We start from the raw sequence: 17,990 nt of genomic DNA, 5'->3' as shown, positions 1-17,990 counted from the left end.
TAGTATTACATGACAATAATGGAGCCTTCACCTTTACACAGTAAATGGTAGAGAACTACAGTGTACAGTAGAGCAGAGGGATCGCATATTACCGATACAAAATTTATGGGAGTGATGTCTCGGGTAGATAGATTCATAAAGAGAGCTTTTGGCACTATGGTCTTCATAGATCAAACTTTTGAGTATAGGATTGGAATGTTATGTTGAAACTGTAAAATATATTGATGAGGCTAAATTTGGAATACTGTGTGCAGCTTAAGTCACCAAACTAGAGGAAAGATATCAATAAGTTGGAGGGAGAGAGTGCAGACGTTAGGAGCTGAGTTACAGGGAAGGTCAAACAGGATTGTTCCGAGAGTCAGGAATGAGAGGAGATTTGAGAAAGGTGTACAAAATAATGAGGAAAACAGATAGAGCAGGGTTTTTTTTTCCACTGAGATGATGTGAGGCAAGAACTGGAGGACATGGGTTAAGAATGAAAGGAGAAATGTTCAAAGGGAACATTTGGGGGTATGTCTTCATGCAGAAAGTGTGGAATGAGCTGTAGTGGTGAATGTGATTTTTGGTCAAATTTGGAAATTTCTTTAGAACAGGCTAGAGGAATTAAATTTCCACAAAAGTCAATGTTAGGTAATATTCAAGGGATAAGACCCAAATTGATATCTATATATATATATATATATATATATATATATATATATAAAATTCTAAAGATTGCCTTAACAGTAGTAAGAAAATGTATAGTAGTAACATGGAAATCAGACGCTCACCTGGGTATGGAGTGATGGAATGCAGAGGTGCATAGCTGTATTTCTTTGGAGAAGATCACTTATAAGCTGAGAAATAAGTATGATGTATTTTTGAAAATTTGGCGCCCATATTTACAATTTGAGTGAATTAATTTATAGACCTTTTCCTTAAGCTTTGAACCTCATTAACCACCTTGGACGTATTAAAAGATATAAATGACTAACACCGGGTGGTGAAGGGGGTCGCTCTGGTAACCAGGTCTCTATTCTTTCTTTCCTACTTTTCTTTATTCATTTTCTATGCTTTTTTTCTTCATTCATTTCTTTTCCTTTTTCTTTCTCTCTTGGGGTTTGTATAGGGGAGGGGCTTTGGGACTGATATCATCATATAATGGATTTGACCTGAATATTTGATTATTATATTTTATATCTGGCTATGATTACATGTATGGAAAACTTTTAAATAAAATTGTCAAAAAAATGGTGAATGTGAGCTAACTTTCAATGTTCAAGAGAAAATTGGGTAGGTACATGAATGGGAGGGCTATGATCCAGGTGCAGGTCAATAGGACTCAGAAAGTTAATAGTTCGGAAATGACCAAATGGCCCAATTTTGTGCTGCAATGTTCAAAGGTTCCATGGTTTTAACTGTTGCAAAATAATATTTGGTATGTTGGCAGATTGTGATAAAGTGCATTGGGAAGAGTTGAGCATAGGGCAGATGGGTCAAAAGGCTCAGATCTGCTTGAAGAAACAACGTAATGCCATATTATTCATGTGTCACTCTGAACCATAACTGAGGTGGCCTTATGTTGAGGGTGGAAGACCTGGGTCATTTTTAGTCACCTATACTCTATGTATGCATCAGTGTATAACCCAAGACACCCACCCCACCCCCCTTCTCCATTACATCAACTTCTTTGCACCACCCAGAGTTTGCTGATTCACTTGGTGTCTTATTATCTACCTCATCTGTTGCCCTCAATCAGTGACCAGAGATTTCTCCCAATACAGGAAGCCATTATGCACGAATCCTACCACACAGCACCGGTCAAAATGGAGAATGGAAACATCGAGCAAGGATTTGAACAAGCTGATGACATCATTGAGGGTTTGTTGGCTCTACTTTTTAATGAGGACTAAATGCATGGGGAAAAATGATCTAAAGTGGTCATCTCTGTGTTGAGCCAAAAGAGATGGCAAAACCTTGAAGGAGTGCCTCTCTGTTTTCACTCTGGAGAAATTCACGAGGATAGAGAACTTGGGTCTGTGAATGAGAACGGTCAGTATTACGGTGAGGGGGTGCTGAAGGCTTTGATGCTTATACAGGTAGACAAATGTCTTGGGCTTGATCAAATATATCTGAATACATTGCGAGAGACCAAAGAGAAAATTGCAGGTGCCCTGGCTGAAGTTTTTTTGTCATTAAATATAGGTGAGGAGCGGGCCGAGGAAGTCGAGAAGAGGGCAATCTCTTCGAAATGCTGAAAGAGAGGAGAGGGGTCATGTCTGGTGGGAGAAATTGTAAAGGATAATTCGTTGAATGTATCCTGTTAAGCTTGAATTTAGTGGTGTGGATGCTCGAACAACTATTGTGCTGTCAGCCTTGGCAAGACCAAGGAGCTGATTGTGGACACCAGCGACAGGAAACCGTGGGACTGCACACTTGTCTTCATCGGCAGAATGTGCCGCAGAGGAGATTTTCCAGGATGTTGCTTGACCATGAAACATCGGAGCCCATCAGGACTGCTCCACCATACAATCATGGTATTTTCCGTTGAAGATGTACTCGATGACTTGGCCTCCATAGCTAATAGTTACAACAAATTCACCACCCCAGTCTCTCTGTTCTAATGGGATTTCATTTTACTCAGAGGCTCTGCCCATTTTGTGAAAGGCTGGATGAAGAGGTGGAAGGATGGGTCAGTAAGTTTGCGGATGACACGAAGGTTGGAGGAATTGTGGATGGAGCTGCATGTTGCCGAAGGTTACAAGATGATATAGACAAGATGCAGAGATAGGCAGAAAAGTGGCAGATTTAGTTAAATCTGGATATGTGTGAGGTGATGAATTGTGGAAGGACAAACCAGAAGGCTGAATACAGGGAAAATGGTAAGTTATTTAAGGGAATGGATGAACAGACTTGGAGTATGAATCCATACATTCCTCAAGGTTGCTGCACAGGTTGATAGGATAGATAAGAAGGCCTATGGGATGCTGGGCTCCATAAATGGTGAATTTAATTTAGGAGCAGAGAGGACATGCTATGTCTATAATTCTTTGGTAAGACCACACTTGGAATATTGTGTCCAGTTCTGGTCACCTCATTTTTGGAAGGATGTGGAAGCTACGGAGAGAGTGCAGAGGAGATTTACCAGGATGTTGCCTGGATTGAGCAACAATTCCTATGTGGCAAGGTTAGCAGAGATGGGACTTTCCTCTTTGGAGCTTAGAATGATAAGAGAAGACTTTATAGCGGTCTACCAGATTATGAGAGGCCTAGATAGGGTGGACAGCCAGCACCTATTTCCTAGGGCAGGATTAGCAAACACCAGAGGACATATATATAAAGTTAAGGGAGGAAAGTTTAGGGAAGACATCAGGGGTAAGTTTTATTACACAGAGTTATGGATTCCTGGAATCCCTTGCTGGGGATGGTGTGGAAGCTGAAACATTGGAGGCATTGAAGAGATTCTTAGGCAGACACATGGATGAAAGAAAAATAGAAGGTTATGGGGTAGGGAGGATTTAGTACTTATTTTTAGGATGGAATATATGGGTTGGCACAACATCGAGGGCTGAAAGGCCTATACTGTGCTATATTGTTCTATGGTCTTGGAGTTATTGCTGCATTGACTTAGCACAGCTTACAAACAAATAAAGAATACACTCACTCCTTCCTTTCAGCACAGCATGAAAACAACTTTCTTTTATTATTCACTGGACACATCATTGCACTCTTCAATGCCCAAACACCATCCAGCTAATCTCCTCTGACCTTTTCATTGGCTCACTGCCACACAGGTGAACCTGACACTTAATGTCCTTCTGATGAAGGCAAGTACCATAACTACCCTCTCCCCCAACCCAACACCCAGCTTCCAAGGAGACGACTGATTGGATCTGTCCCAATACATAATGGTCCAGAGGGCTGACGAGCAGTTCAACCTGATCTCATATGATCGTGCAAGACAGGTGATCCACGGTCCAAATGGCAAGGGTGCGACCAGTCCCCTCACGTTGGCTCCGAAGCAGAACGTGGACCATCGATATTTGCTGGCTTCAACCTGTCGATAGAAACCGTGTCAGCTTTCCCGTTCCTGTTGGTTGCAAAATTCTTTGGGTGGCATAGTAAGACCTGAAAAGGCCCATCGTAAATGGGCTGAAGTGGTTTGTGAACAGGATTATTCTGGAGGATCCCACAGGTACCATTCGGCACGTGCACTGCAGGTGACGCCTGCGTGAGATTGGAGTAATCTCACGTTATGATCAACATAACCTGCCGGATCAGAGAATGTTGGGCTTGGACTCGGATTCACAAGCTTGGACTCGGATTCACAAGCTCACCTGGAAAAGTTAACGTGGTGCCATATCGCCTTAATAGCAGTATATACTCCAAGGAGAATCATGGGAAGGCATTTGCTCCATGTAGATGCATCACCATCTGCTTCTGAAGCTGCCTTCAGTTGTTGAAGAAACTGCTCGTTGAGGCCGTTGGCCTGCAGATGGTAAGCCATAGTGTGAATATAGGTAGTGCCCAGAAGATCAGTGAGAGCTTGGAACAATGGACCCTTGATCCATTGCAATAGTAACCGATATACGGAAAGATGGAATCCACAAAAGCCCTAGTGATTGTCTTTGCAGAGATGTCTGTGATAGAAGTAGCCTTCTGCAACCTGGTAGTCCGGACTTCACTTGTATCTCCGAGATGGCAGAAGAGGGCCTTCCAAGTACAGGTGCATGTGCTGGAAACAGGAATCCAGAACAACAAAATCTCCCAGCTTGGATTTTGTGTGTCTGGAGACATTATAGCTTTGACACAGCAAGCAGGACCTTGCCCATAATGCAACATCCCACTTAACATGAGGCCAGGTAAAATGCTCTGTAACTAGTTTGATTGATGCTCTACCAGGATGCAACAGATTGTAAAGAGACTCAAAATTCTCCCATCTCATAGCCACTTGCACAAAAGGTTGAGGCCTTCCTGTGGGAAAAATCGCAGATCAGCACTTCACCCGATTCATCCAGGGTCACATTTTGAAGATGGATCTGGCGATACCGGATCAGATGCGTTGTGCACGAGCCATGGAAGGAGTTACATGTTAGACGTCAATGTCACGCCTGGACAAAGCATCAGCCACAGCATTTGCTTTTTCTTGGATGTGCTGCGCGTCCAATGAAACTTGCAGGATGAAGTTCAAGTGCCAAATCTCTGTGGGAGAGTAGAGATGTGCACTTGTGCTCACGGTACTTCAAGAGGCTGGTGGTCTGCATAAATGGTGAAAGGAAAACCTTCCAATAAAAAGCAGAAATGTTTCACTGTGAGGTAGATCACAAGATAAAGGAACAGAAGTAGGCCATTCAGTGCAAGGAGTCTGCACCGCAAATCCACCCTGAGTTAAACATTTCTCACATCTAGTTCCAAGTTCCTGCCTTTTCCCCATATCCCTTGATACCCTGACTAATTAGATACCTGTCAATCTCCCCATGATTGGGCCTCCACAGCTGTATGTGACAATGAATTCCACAAATCCACGACTAAAGAAATTTCTCCTCGTCTCAGTTTTAAATGGGTACCTTCTAGTTCTAAGACTGTGCCCTCGTGTCCTGGATTCACCTGCCAAGGGAAACATTTTATTCACTTTTATTCTGTTCAATTTCTTCAGCATTCAAAATGTTTCTATATGATATCTAATTCTTCTATATTCCAATGAATACAGTCAAAGACCCTCTAAATGTTCCTTATATTTTAGCCCTTCCATTCCTGGAATCATCCTGTTAAACCTTTCTCTCCCCAACATCATTACATCCCTTCTAAGATAAGGGGCCCAAAACTGCGCTCAATTCCTCCAATGAGGTCCCACTGATGCCCCATGGAGCCTCATCAACACCTCTTTACTCTAATACATGATACTTCTTGAAATGAATGCCAACATAGCATTCACTTAATTTACTACTGATCCAACATGGTGGTTAACTTTTAGGGTTCCCTGCATGAGGACCCCCCCCCCCCCCCCAGTCCCCTTGGCACTTCTGAATTTTGAATTTTCTCCCCATCTAAATAATAATTTGTCTGTTTATTTCCTCTTCCACAATGTAAAACTGTACATTTCTCAACATTGTATCTCATCTGCCATTTTTTTTGCCCTCTCTCCTAAACTGTCCAGGTCTCTCTGCAACCTTTCGGTTTCTTCAACACTTTCTGCTCTTCCACCCATCTTCGTGTCATCTGCAAACGTGGCCACAAAACAATTCAATCCATAATCTAAATCATCAATACACATTGTAAAAAGAAGCGGCACCAACACCGAGCCCTGCAGAAAACCACTAATAACCGGCAACCAACCAGAACAGGATTCCTTTATTCCCACCCTTTTCTTCCAGCCAATGCTCCACCCAATCTCATATACACAACCTCCTCGGCCTCTCCCTTGTCCATCCTACATAAGATTTCCTCAAAATTTCCAATAGATTAGTTCGGCAGGATCTTCCTTTCATGGACCCATGTTGGCTTACCTATCATGTCATGCACCTCCAGGAATTTTATAACCTCATCTTTGGGTATTGACTCTTTCTTTGGCTTGGCTTTGCGGATGAAGATTTATGGAGGGGTATGTCCACGTCTGCTGCAGGCTCGTTGGTGACTGACAAGTCCGATGCGGGACAGGCAGACACGGTTGCAGCGGTTGCAAGGGAAAATTGGTTGGTTGGGGTTGGGTGTTGGGTTTTTCCTCCTTTGTCTTTTGTCAGTGAGGTGGGCTCTGCGGTCTTCTTCAAAGGAGGTTGCTGCCTGCCGAACTGTGAGGTGCCAAGATGCACGGTTGGAGGCGATATCAGCCCACTGGCAGTGGTCAATGTGGCAGGCACCAAGAGATTTCTTTAAGCAGTCCTTGTACCTCTTCTTTGGTGCACCTCTGTCTCAGTGGCCAGTGGAGAGCTCACCATAGAACATGATCTTGGGAAAGTGATGGTCCTCCATTCTGGAGACGTGACCCACCCAGCGCAGTTGGATCTTCAGCAGCATGGATTCGATGCTTGCGGACTCTGCCAGCTCGAGTACTTTGATGTAGGTGATGAAGTCATTCCAATGAATGTTGAGGATGGAGTGGAGACAACGCTGGTGGAAGCGTTCTAGGAGCCGTAGGTGATGCCGGTAGAGGACCCATAATTTGGAGCTGAACAGGAGCGTGGGTATGACAACGGCTCTGTACACGCTGATCTTTGTGTGTTTCTTCAGGTGGTTGTCTTTCCAGACTCTTTTGTGTAGTCTTCCAAAGGCGCTATTTGCCTTGGTGAGTCTGTTGTCTATCTCTTTGTCGACCCTTGCATCAGATAACTTTACAACAACCAACATCAGACTATAATTTTCTTTTTCCTCCTTCCCTCCCTCCTTTCTTAAACAGTGGAACTACATTTGCAACCTTCCAGTCCTCTGGAACAATGCCAGAGTCTATTATTTCCTGGAAAATCAACCCCAATGCTTCCACAATCTCTAAAGTCACTGCCTTCAGAACCTGTGGATGCACCTCATCTGGTCCAGGAGACTTATCTATCTTTAGTCCATTCAGTTTACTAACTACTATCTCTCTAGTAATGCTGACTGTATTTACTTCTATTCCCTGTTGTTATAATCCTATAGGAGTTCTTGACCAAATCTACTATACTTCAGCTGAGCGGGTAACAGTTTGTCTGAAAAAATCCCAGAGGCTCCAATTGCCCACGGACTTGTTGTTCTAACACTGCTCCCATGGCATTGACAGATGCATTTGTGGTAAGAGAGAGCAAAGCATTGGGCTTTTGCATACAGGCATCACGGCATTTGCAACTGCAGCCTTCACGTTGTTGAAGAAATGCAAAGCATCATCTTCCAAAGTTAATGGGCCTTTGGACATTCGAAAGACACTCACCAAATGCTCTTGAACATGATGAGGTAAGCATTGAAGGAACCTGTTTCTAAAAATTACCTTCAACAGGATTGGTTCCAGCCAGCCTGCGCCACCTCCTCAACATCTGTGACGGTTGCCTATCGCCCATGCTGTCATCAGCTAGTAATTGGGCAATACGAGTCTCCCTAGATGGCGGAGCACGCCGCAGAATTGCCACCTTAAGCATGTCATATAGGAGGTTGCCATCCGGATCCACTAAGACATCCCTCACTTCAGAGGGCAATCTGCTCTGGAAGACACTCCACAAGTAAACCATACTTCATCTTTTGACTTGTTCCACTGAGGGCAGAGAAGCACGCCTCGAGGATCATAAACCATGCTGGTGGATTATGAATGAAAAATATGGGGGGCGGGCGATCTTCCTCCCGACAAAGGTAAGTACGCAACCAGGACAGACCCTCTCATGATCTCCCACGACTATTCTATTCAGCCCTTTCAATATTCGGGAGATTTCAATGAGATCCTTCTAACCTCGAGCAAGTACAGGCCTAGAACCATCAAATGCTTCTCACAAGTTAACCCTCTCATCTTTGTAATCCTCCTCTGACCATCTCCAATACCAACACAACCTTCCTTCGAAATGGAGCCCAAAACAGAGGTTGAGGCAGGTACCAGTGCAATGTTTTAGAATCGTTCAGACAGATACATGGATGGTATTTATTTAGGGCAATATAGGCCAAATGCAATCAGGTGGGGCAAGTGTGGATCGGCACAGGTAAGTTGGGCAGAGAATAGAGTGTATAGAGAATGAACATTATACCACAGCACAGGTGCTTCAGCCTATGATGTTGTGCCGACCGAGAGAAACCTTAACAAATTAAGCCTTCTGTTCTTAACACCCATAACCCTCTACTTTTCCTGTATCCATTTGCCTATCTAAGAAGCATTTAAATAACCTAATTATGCCAGCCTCCACCACCACCCCTGGCAACGCATACCAAGTGCCCACAACTCTCGATGTTAAAAAAAACTTACCACTAAACTCTTGTCCCCTCACTTTTTACAGATGTCCTCTGGTGTTTGCTACCCTTATCCTGGGGGGAAAAAAAAGGTAGATGCTGATCTATGCCTCTCAGAATCTTGGAGACCTCTTTTAAGTTACCTGTAATGCACCTGGAATGGACTGATGGAGGGAGTAGTGGAAGCAGATAACCATAGAGACGTCTGAGCAGCATTCACACAGACAAGAGTATTCAGGGAATGGAGATATATGTGCAGGTTGATAGGATTAGTTGAAATTTGCATCTTAGTCTGCACAGGCATTGTGGGCCGAAGGGCCTGTTCTAGAAAGAGTAATGGGTATTTGGGAGCACTTACAAATTGGAATGTAAGCAATGAGTTCAGGTGATTTTTAACCTCGATGTGATGCGGTTCTCCCACGCCCTTCATGCGATCAGTTTTACAATCTACCATTGTGCTGTAGGTTTTCCTGATCCTCTTTCTTGTCCATTATACAGCTGTATTTGCAAAAACTGACTCCTTCTATGTCAATGACGTTCCACAGGGGAAATGCACATCGGAGGCCAGGAGCACTTCTACCTGGAGACTCACTCCACCGTGGCTGTGCCCAAAGGTGAAGAGGGTGAAATGGAACTCTTTATATCAACCCAAAGTCCTTCACAGTCACAGGTAGGTGCTTCTGACCATGTGGTGGGCTTATGGAACAAGGGGTAGTGATGGAGGCCACTTAAAAGATATTCGGACAAGGTTTTACAGAGATATGGGATACATCCAGATAAATGGAACTTGGTCTCCCTTTACTCTATTCGCAGCATTCAGAATCAGACATTATTGGCATGAACGAGCCATGAAATTGGTTATTTTGTGGCAACATCACAGGGCAAACATGCATATCAAGCACCTTGCAACAATAAATAAAAATAGTCCACGAAAAATCAAAGTAAAGCAGTGTCATTGGGTCCATTGATCATCAGGACTCTGATGGCAGCAGGGAAGAAGCTGTCCTTGTGCTCATCTCTAGGCTCCTGTACCTTTATCTTGTTGGTAGCAGAGTGAAGAGGGCCTGGCTTGGGCGGTGGAGGTCCATGAAGATAGATGCCGCTTTCTTAAGACACTGCCATTTGTAGATGTCCTAAATAGAGTGAAGTCTGGTGCCTGTGATGCCACAGCCTGAGTCAACACTTTATTCCTGTTCTGGCCAGAGAGTGATTCAACCAGCCAGAATGATCTTAACTGTGTTCATTTCTGGTTGCCCAACTCCAGGAAGGATATGGAGGCTTTGTAAAGGGTACGGAAGATATTTACCAGAATGCTGCCTGGATTTGAGGATAGATGTTGAAAATCGAGGGTTGTTTGCAAAGTTTTGAGAGGCATAGCAAGGGTAAACCTCTTTGCCAGGGTGAAAATGTTGCACCCTTGAGGGTTTGCATTTATAGTGGGGGGTGGGGGGTGGGGAGCTGACAACAGATGTATGGGATAATTTTTGTTTAACACTGCATGGGTAAATGGCCAGAAAGAGCAAAGGCTAGAGGTGTAAGTAAACAATACTGTGGAGTTTGAGTTCTAGAAATACACAGGGAATAGATTGATATGTATCATTTGCAGGCAGCAGAGATTTACTTTAAATTGTCGAAGGCCCTGCTCCTGTGCTGTTTAGTTTTATGGACCGAATTGATTCCAGGTTTATCGGTTAGGGCAACGCCTTTACAGTGCCATTGATTGGGACCAGGGTTTGAAACCCACGCTGTTTGTAAGAAGTTTATACGTTCTCCCCATGTCTGCGTGGGTTCTCCCCGGGGGCTCCAGTTTCCTCCCAACATTCAAAACGTTCCAGGGGTGGAGGTTAATTGCGTGTAAATTGGGCGGCACAGACTCATGAGCTGAAATTGGTGCTGTAGGTTTAAATTTAAATTTGCAACACACTGTGATTACGCGATCGTTGGGGGTCCATAAAATCTAATCACGAAAATAAACCGGGGTTGTGCTAAATCAGGGTTTCTCTGTATTCACCTGTTTAATGCGCATACCGACATAATTTCCATTTCTCCTTTATTTGGAACATCCCAGTTATTCTGTCTGCATTTTAAATCAATACGGGAACCCGACAGCCCCGCTCTTGGTGGGATAATGACGCCCTGCCCATGCTGGGAGCCCGAGGTCTCCACGTCTGACCAGAGCTCGAGGTCCCCACTCCTGCCAGGAGCCCAGCATCCCTGCTCCTGCCAGGAGCCCGACGCCTCCACTCCTGCCGGGACACCAACGCCACTATAGATTCATCGCGTTATATACAAATTTGTATTAAATCAGGGCATGTAAAATCAGAGTTGTGGGTGGGGGGGGTTCCCTGTAGAGGGAAGCCATTTAGGTACCTCTCTTGTATAAGAGACCAATCCTATTCCTCCTCAGCTATCGCTGCTACGTATTGGCATCTCAAAAAAAACCCAGATCCTTCAGCCCGCCATGATCATCGTAGCAATCTATATTAATCCTTTGTTTTTACACTACATTTTATCCTTTGCCTAGTGATTTGACCTTCTTAAACCTTCTTCCCAGATTCTCTGCACCAACACTAGGGGTAACTTACAGCTGTTAATTAATCTACTAGTCTTTATGCCTTTAGTATGTGGGCAGAAACTGATGCATATAGAGGAAGCAAGGAGAATTTAAAGCTCCACACAGACAACTCCAGAGATCAGGATTGAACCTGGACCTCATGAGCTGTTAGGCAATGGCTCAACCATCAACTGTATGAGGGCTGGGAGGACTTCTGATTGGGTTCGATTAATCAGAATGGAGGTTAACATTTGCTGCATATTGTTAAATCCTGTTTACCTCTTGCTGTGTTCCTCCAGTCCCTCATTGCTAAGGTACTTGGCGTCCCCACCAACAGGATCGTGTGTCGGGTGAAGCGGCTTGGAGGGGGCTTTGGTGGGAAGGAGTCGCGCTCCACAATACTGTCGACTGTGGTGGCAGTTGCTGCTTACAAGTACGTCTCAGTGCGGAGGTTGATTGTCGGACACTATAGATCAGAAACAGGCCCTTCAGCCCATGCTGGCAATTACACTCATTCTACCAATTACACTCATTCTACATTCCTATCAACTTCCACCACTCACTTGCATACCAGGGGCAATATGCTGTGGCCAATTAACTTACCGACTCACATGTCTCTGGGACATGGAAGGAAATCAGACCACCTGGAAGAAACTCCTATGGTTACAGGCCCAGTGCGCACACTCCCGACTGACAGAAACCGAGAACAGGATCGAATCGGGGTCACGGAAGTGATGAGGCCGACTGAAGGTGTTTTCAGAATGCCAATGTAACCAAAGACTACCGCATGTGGGGGCTGCCTGAGAAAGTCATGGGCTGGGTAAAGGAACAAAGGGTTAGATGGGAAGAGGCACCTGTAGGGGAGAAGTGCTAGTCGAGACCCTGAAACTGGTTTTGAGCCAGTGTGAGCAGGCACAATGAGAATGGCAAAAGCTTCACTACTTCACCCTCCTCTCCCATATCTCCTCTCCGACAGGACAAAGTGTCCCATTCGATGTGCGCTCACTCGTGACGTGGACATGTTGGTGAGCGGGGGAAGGAACCCTTTTCAGGGTCGGTACAAGGTAAGGTTTTGAGAATGATGCAGCATTTTGAGCAAATTCTGGTTGGAACGGTTCACCTGTCAGTCATGGAATATTTCTCTGCATTTTTCTTTCAGGTTGGGTACCAGAAGAGTGGTAAGATCGTGGCTGTGGATCTCACACTTTACTGCAATGCAGGAAATAGCCTGGACTTGTCAGCTTCTGTATGTGAGAGTAACATTCACAACCTTGCAAAGAAGTGTGTGTTTTTATTGTAATTAAGACCTATTTTGTAGAGGGCAAAAGCAAGAGGGAACAATGAAACAAGTCAAACAGGATCTCAGTGGAGAAATAGTTCTTGGAAAGATAATGTGGAGATTAACATATTTTGATGGCATATAATGAATTAAGAGCTTGTATTCCGTTGGAAAAAATTGCATGTAACTTGCACGATAATTATTCCTTCTTTGTTAATATATGGTCTTCTTATTTGAACTATATGAATTTAAAAATACTTTGAAATATTCTATATATTCTATATTCTGTTTTGTTTTTGTATTTGGCTCGCCTTAAGGGAGTTAGCTGAAGGGATGGGAGGGTGGGGAGGGTTTTTTATAATGTATCTAAAAATTTCTTGCTGTTATTTGATTGTATTTTGTTTTTAAAAAAATCTTTTATATAAAATTTAAAAAAAAGGACCAGTGGAGAAAGAAACAGGATCATGAATTCAGCCCGATGACCTTTCACCCGAACTAGGATGTTAGACAGGATCTCGAATTCAGCCCGATGACCTTTCACCCGAACGAGGATGTTAGACAGGATCATGAATTCAGCCCGATGACCTTTCACCCGAACGAGGATGTTAGACAGGATCATGAATTCAGCCCGATGACCTTTCACCCGAACGAGGATGTTAGACAGGATCATGAATTCAGCCCGATGACCTTTCACCCGAACGAGGATGTTAGACAGGATCATGAATTCAGCCCGATGACCTTTCACCCGAACGAGGATGTTAGACAGGATCATGAATTCAGCCCGATGACCTTTCACCCGAACGAGGATGTTAGACAGGATCATGAATTCAGCCCGATGACCTTTCACCCAAACGAGGATGTTAGACAGGATCATGAATTCAGCCCGATGACCTTTCACCCAAACGAGGATGTTAGACAGGATCATGAATTCAGCCCGATGACCTTTCACCCGAACGAGGATGTTAGACAGGATCATGAATTCAGCCCGATGACCTTTCACCCGAACTAGGACATAAGACAGGATCTCGAATTCAGCCTGATGACCTTTCACCCGAACGAGGATGTTAGACAGGATCATGAATTCAGCCCGATGACCTTTCACTCGAACTAGGACATAAGACAGGATTTCGAATTCAGCCCGATGACCTTTCACCCGAACTAGGATGTTAGACAGGATCGCTAATTCAGAAAAGGTGGAAGCAGGATATATCAGGAAGTCTCAGAATTCAAACAATGGGGGAGGAATCCAGACCAACCAAAGCTGTTAATTTGATATAATAAGGGAGACTCTGAGAATTTATCATGTCTATGTGGGGTTAGGGAGGCAGATCAACTCATCCTCCACCCCTCTCCAACACCCTTCACCCATTGAAACCACCCCCCCACCCCGAACACCTGCCTGGTCTTCACTATCTCCTCCACTCTCAGAGACTGAATGCTGTGTCCTCAGTAGAGACCTAACCTTCGTCCCCCTTCTCCCACACCTTAACGAGTTCCACACACCCCATGATGCCGAACTCTTCTTCTGTCAGCTCCATCTCTATGCCTACTTTCACAACCACAATTCTACACCCCTCCCGCCCCCCCCCCCCCCTCCCCCCACTACAGATCCCTTCTCCTGCTTTAAAATGTCTTCCTCCTCCTGGACAACTTGTTCCGGTCTTCTACCTGGACTGGACCTATAAATTTTCAATTTCTGCTGTGACATCAACTGTACCATCTGGCACCCTGACCTCTATCTGTCTGAACCCAGGTGACAACTCTCAGGCACCTCCTTTTACTTACCCCTCCAACAGGGCCCTACCAAAACTCATCGAACCACTGTATCATGCACCATCTCTGAACTAATCACTTCCTGTCAACTCCCTCATGACCTCCAAACTTATTGTTTCCCATCCCCAAACCACCTGTTTCTACCTTCTTTCCAATTGTCTCGGCAGACCGATCGTTTCCAGATTCTTCTGCTCCACCAAATTGGTTTCCATTTACTTTGATGCTGTTTTTTCCCCCTTGGTCCAGTCCCTCCCCACCAATATCTGGGACTCTTCACATGCCCTCCATCACTTCACCAACTTCCAGTTCCCTGAACTTGATCTCCTCATATTTACCATGGATATCCAATCCCTATGCACCTCCATCCCCTTACTGAAGGCCTAAATCCAATTGTTTCTTCCCAGACAATAGAACTAGCCAGTCCTCCTCCACCACCAGCCTCCTCAAACTGGCAAAACTTGTCCTCACCCTCAATAATTTCTCCTTCGACTCATTGCCCATTCTCCAGGTTAAAGGGGTAGCCATGGGTACTCATATGGGCCTCAGCTATGCTTGCCTTTGTTGTTGGCTATGTGGAGCAGTCCATGCTACAAGCCAACGCAGGCAAGGCCCCGCCACTCTTCCTCCGCTATATCGATGACCACTTTGGTGCTGCCTCATGTACCCATGATGAGCTCGTTGACTTCATCTACTTTGCTGCCAACTTCCAGCCCAACCTCAAATCCATCTCTAGCAACTCTCTCCCTTTCTTCAATCTCTTCTCTATTTGTCCATGGTCCCATGTACTGCCAGATTGAGACCAACTGCAAATTGGAGGAGCAACGCCTCATCTTCCGACTGGGAACCCTCCAAGTGGGTGGCTTTAATATTGACTTCTCGGTCTTTTTCGTTAATTTCTCCATCACCTTCCCCCAGCTCTGTCCCTCCTTTCCCTGTTACTTTGCACATAAACATGATAAATTCTTACCTGGACACTTATCATGTCCAATTAACACCTTTTGTTGGTCTGGATTCCTCCCCCTCCCCCATTGTCTGAATGCTGAGCCTTTCTGAGATTTCCTGCTTCTGGCTCATTCTTGACGAAGGGCTCAGGCCTGAAATGTCAGTAATATATTTTTGCTTTTTATGGATGCTGAAAAGACCGGCTGAGTTCCTCCAGAATTTTGATGTGTTTACATGTGGAAGAGTCTGATTTGGTAATGTGCACTTCCATGACTTTAGGGTAATAAAGGGACCTCAATGAAAGGTGTGAAATCTTTGATGCTAGAACAGAGTACAATGACTTCATGAAGGGATTTGGCCATGATTGACTGACATAGAAATCACTGCAGTAAAATACTGAAGACACCGTGATTGAAGTAAAAAGATAAAAAGAGAAACCCAGCAGGTCAAACGCTGTACTTTATGTAGCAAAGATAAAGATACAAACCCAATGTTTATGGGCGAGCCCTTCATCAAGGAATGAAAAGAATGTTGGCAGGTGTTTAAACAAAATGGTGGGGGGAGATGGGCAGGGGAAGGCAGGACTCTCAGTTCCACTGGGTGGGAACAGCTCAATTTTGCATCACCAAGTTTGGTATAATCTTGGGACCTCCAGAAGTGTAAAGGTTAAAACTTGTGTTTTTGATTCTTAGTTAATTTTGTGCCTGTCTCTTTAAGAGAACTATTGTTTGTAGTGTTGCCATAGTGACTATAATGTAATATGTCATAACATCCACCCAGGCTAACGGCTTGCTCTTTCATTCTCCAAGATGTGAAGGAAGCGTGAGCACGAGAAATTTTTCTTTAAATGTTTGTATCTCTTTAAATACCTTTTTGTACCTCTTTAAGCTTTTGTATCTCCACATATTTTTATATCTCTATATATTGTTGTATCATTATACAGTGAATACTTTATTATTCATTGTTACAAAAGTCTTAATGCGAAGCTATGCAAAAATGTTTATAATTTCTATCAATGAATTAAAACTACATAAAGTAACAGCCACTTTGGATAAAAGAGATTGAAATTCAGATATCGCAGCTCACGATTTGGAAGAAGTTCCTCTGAAGTTAGGATACATTTTAATAAGGAAAGTGTGGTCTATAAGAAGGTCGGCCATGATATGATTTAATGGGGAGCAGATTCCAGCAGCTGCCTTGTGTTCCAACATTGCTGACTTATTCGCAACAGGATTGCTGAAGGGACTCCAAAATAACTCTTAATCCAAACCCTAAATTAACTCTTTGTACAATTCTCTCTCTCTCTCTCTCTCTCTCTCTCTGAATCCAGGTCATGCAGCGGGCTCTGTTCCACATGACCAATACCTACTACGTCCCCAACATTCGAGGGACTGGCTACGTCTGCAAAACCAACTTGCCTTCCAACACGGCGTTTCGTGGATTCGGGGGACCGCAGGGAATGTTCTTGGCTGAGAGCTGGATGGACGCTATTATCCAGAAGAGCGGACTACCTGCACATCAAGTATGGGCAAAGCGGGCGGGGAGGGTGCGGGAACACTGAAGTCCCAGGTGGACAATTTTGTATGGTCCAGTCTATTTCTCTGCTGTGCTGTTCCGTGGTAACCAAAACCCTCAGGGCAAGGAGTTGATCCTCTTTATTTCACCCAGTCAAGATTTTAATGCCTGCCCTGTCACTCTGACAATTATTCAGCAAGAAGAACACCTACCAAAAAAGTGTCCATGCTATGTGTGCAACAAAAACAACCATTATGCCCATTGCTGTAGGAACCAAATGCAACAAAGCAAGGTTCATGCAATAGATGAAAGGGAGATAGAGGAATTCTATGTAGATTTGTGACTGAAAACAAAAAAGAAAACCGAGACTGGATGTTGAGATTAAAAGTGAATGGCATATACATTTCAGTTAAATTGGATACTGAAGCACAAATTAATGTAATATCAGAGACTGATTTTAAGAACGTTAGACCCAGACCAAAGATGTATGGAACAAAAGTGAAGGTGATAGGAATATACTGTAGTGGCGGCCACTCTGCTTACTGAATGATCTCACAACCAGACAAGTTGAGTTCAGTGAGCAAAACTCGTTTATTGAGGTCTGCCTGGCTGGTCTTATGCTCCTAGCCCGGACCTGGCTGAGAGCTGAGCCGGGGGCCCTGACGTTGCCGGGGCACATTGTACATCCTTTGGTGCCATGATAAATGCTAACATGTGCTCTTTGTCCTTGAGTTTCACTTTGACCATGTATTTTCGGTATCAGTGGTCGAAGATGTCATCTACAAAGGAAGCAAAATCCTTAACCCAACGAGTCTGAGAAAAGAGATGCTAAAAAGGATCCATGGAGGACATCTCGGAATCAAAAAGTGTAAGAAAAGAGCACGAGAAGTGATGTATTGGCCAAGAATAGAGAATGAAATAACAAATGAAGTGTCAAACCCAACAATGTGCTGACCTGGTGCCGAGGTCAGGGAGAAACCCCCGATCGCGCCATTTTGGCTGGCTGCCCCGCCGTGTGCATGACATGCGGGGCCGGTTCGCCTGCCTAATGGC

At 44.4% G+C, this 17,990-nt stretch overlaps 1 protein-coding gene across 9 annotated transcripts in view; it reads left to right on the top strand.

Moving 5' to 3' along the window:
* xdh (xanthine dehydrogenase) overlaps positions 1–17,990 on the top strand; it is a 179,186-nt gene that overhangs the window by 110,623 nt on the left and 50,573 nt on the right. For all 9 annotated transcript variants that reach the window (XM_069887778.1, XM_069887780.1, XM_069887777.1 and 6 more), the window contains 6 exons: positions 1,764–1,860; positions 9,420–9,544; positions 11,728–11,861; positions 12,405–12,492; positions 12,588–12,674; positions 16,753–16,944. In XM_069887778.1, coding sequence (XP_069743879.1) covers positions 1,764–1,860; positions 9,420–9,544; positions 11,728–11,861; positions 12,405–12,492; positions 12,588–12,674; positions 16,753–16,944 — 723 coding nt within the window. The remainder of the gene's footprint in view (positions 1–1,763; positions 1,861–9,419; positions 9,545–11,727; positions 11,862–12,404; positions 12,493–12,587; positions 12,675–16,752; positions 16,945–17,990) is intronic.

This window comes from Narcine bancroftii, chromosome 6 (genome assembly GCF_036971445.1).
Source record: "Narcine bancroftii isolate sNarBan1 chromosome 6, sNarBan1.hap1, whole genome shotgun sequence".
Lineage (NCBI taxonomy): Eukaryota > Metazoa > Chordata > Chondrichthyes > Torpediniformes > Narcinidae > Narcine > Narcine bancroftii.
Note: the sequence above shows the minus strand (reverse complement) of the source record. Positions and strands in the feature narration are given on the sequence as shown.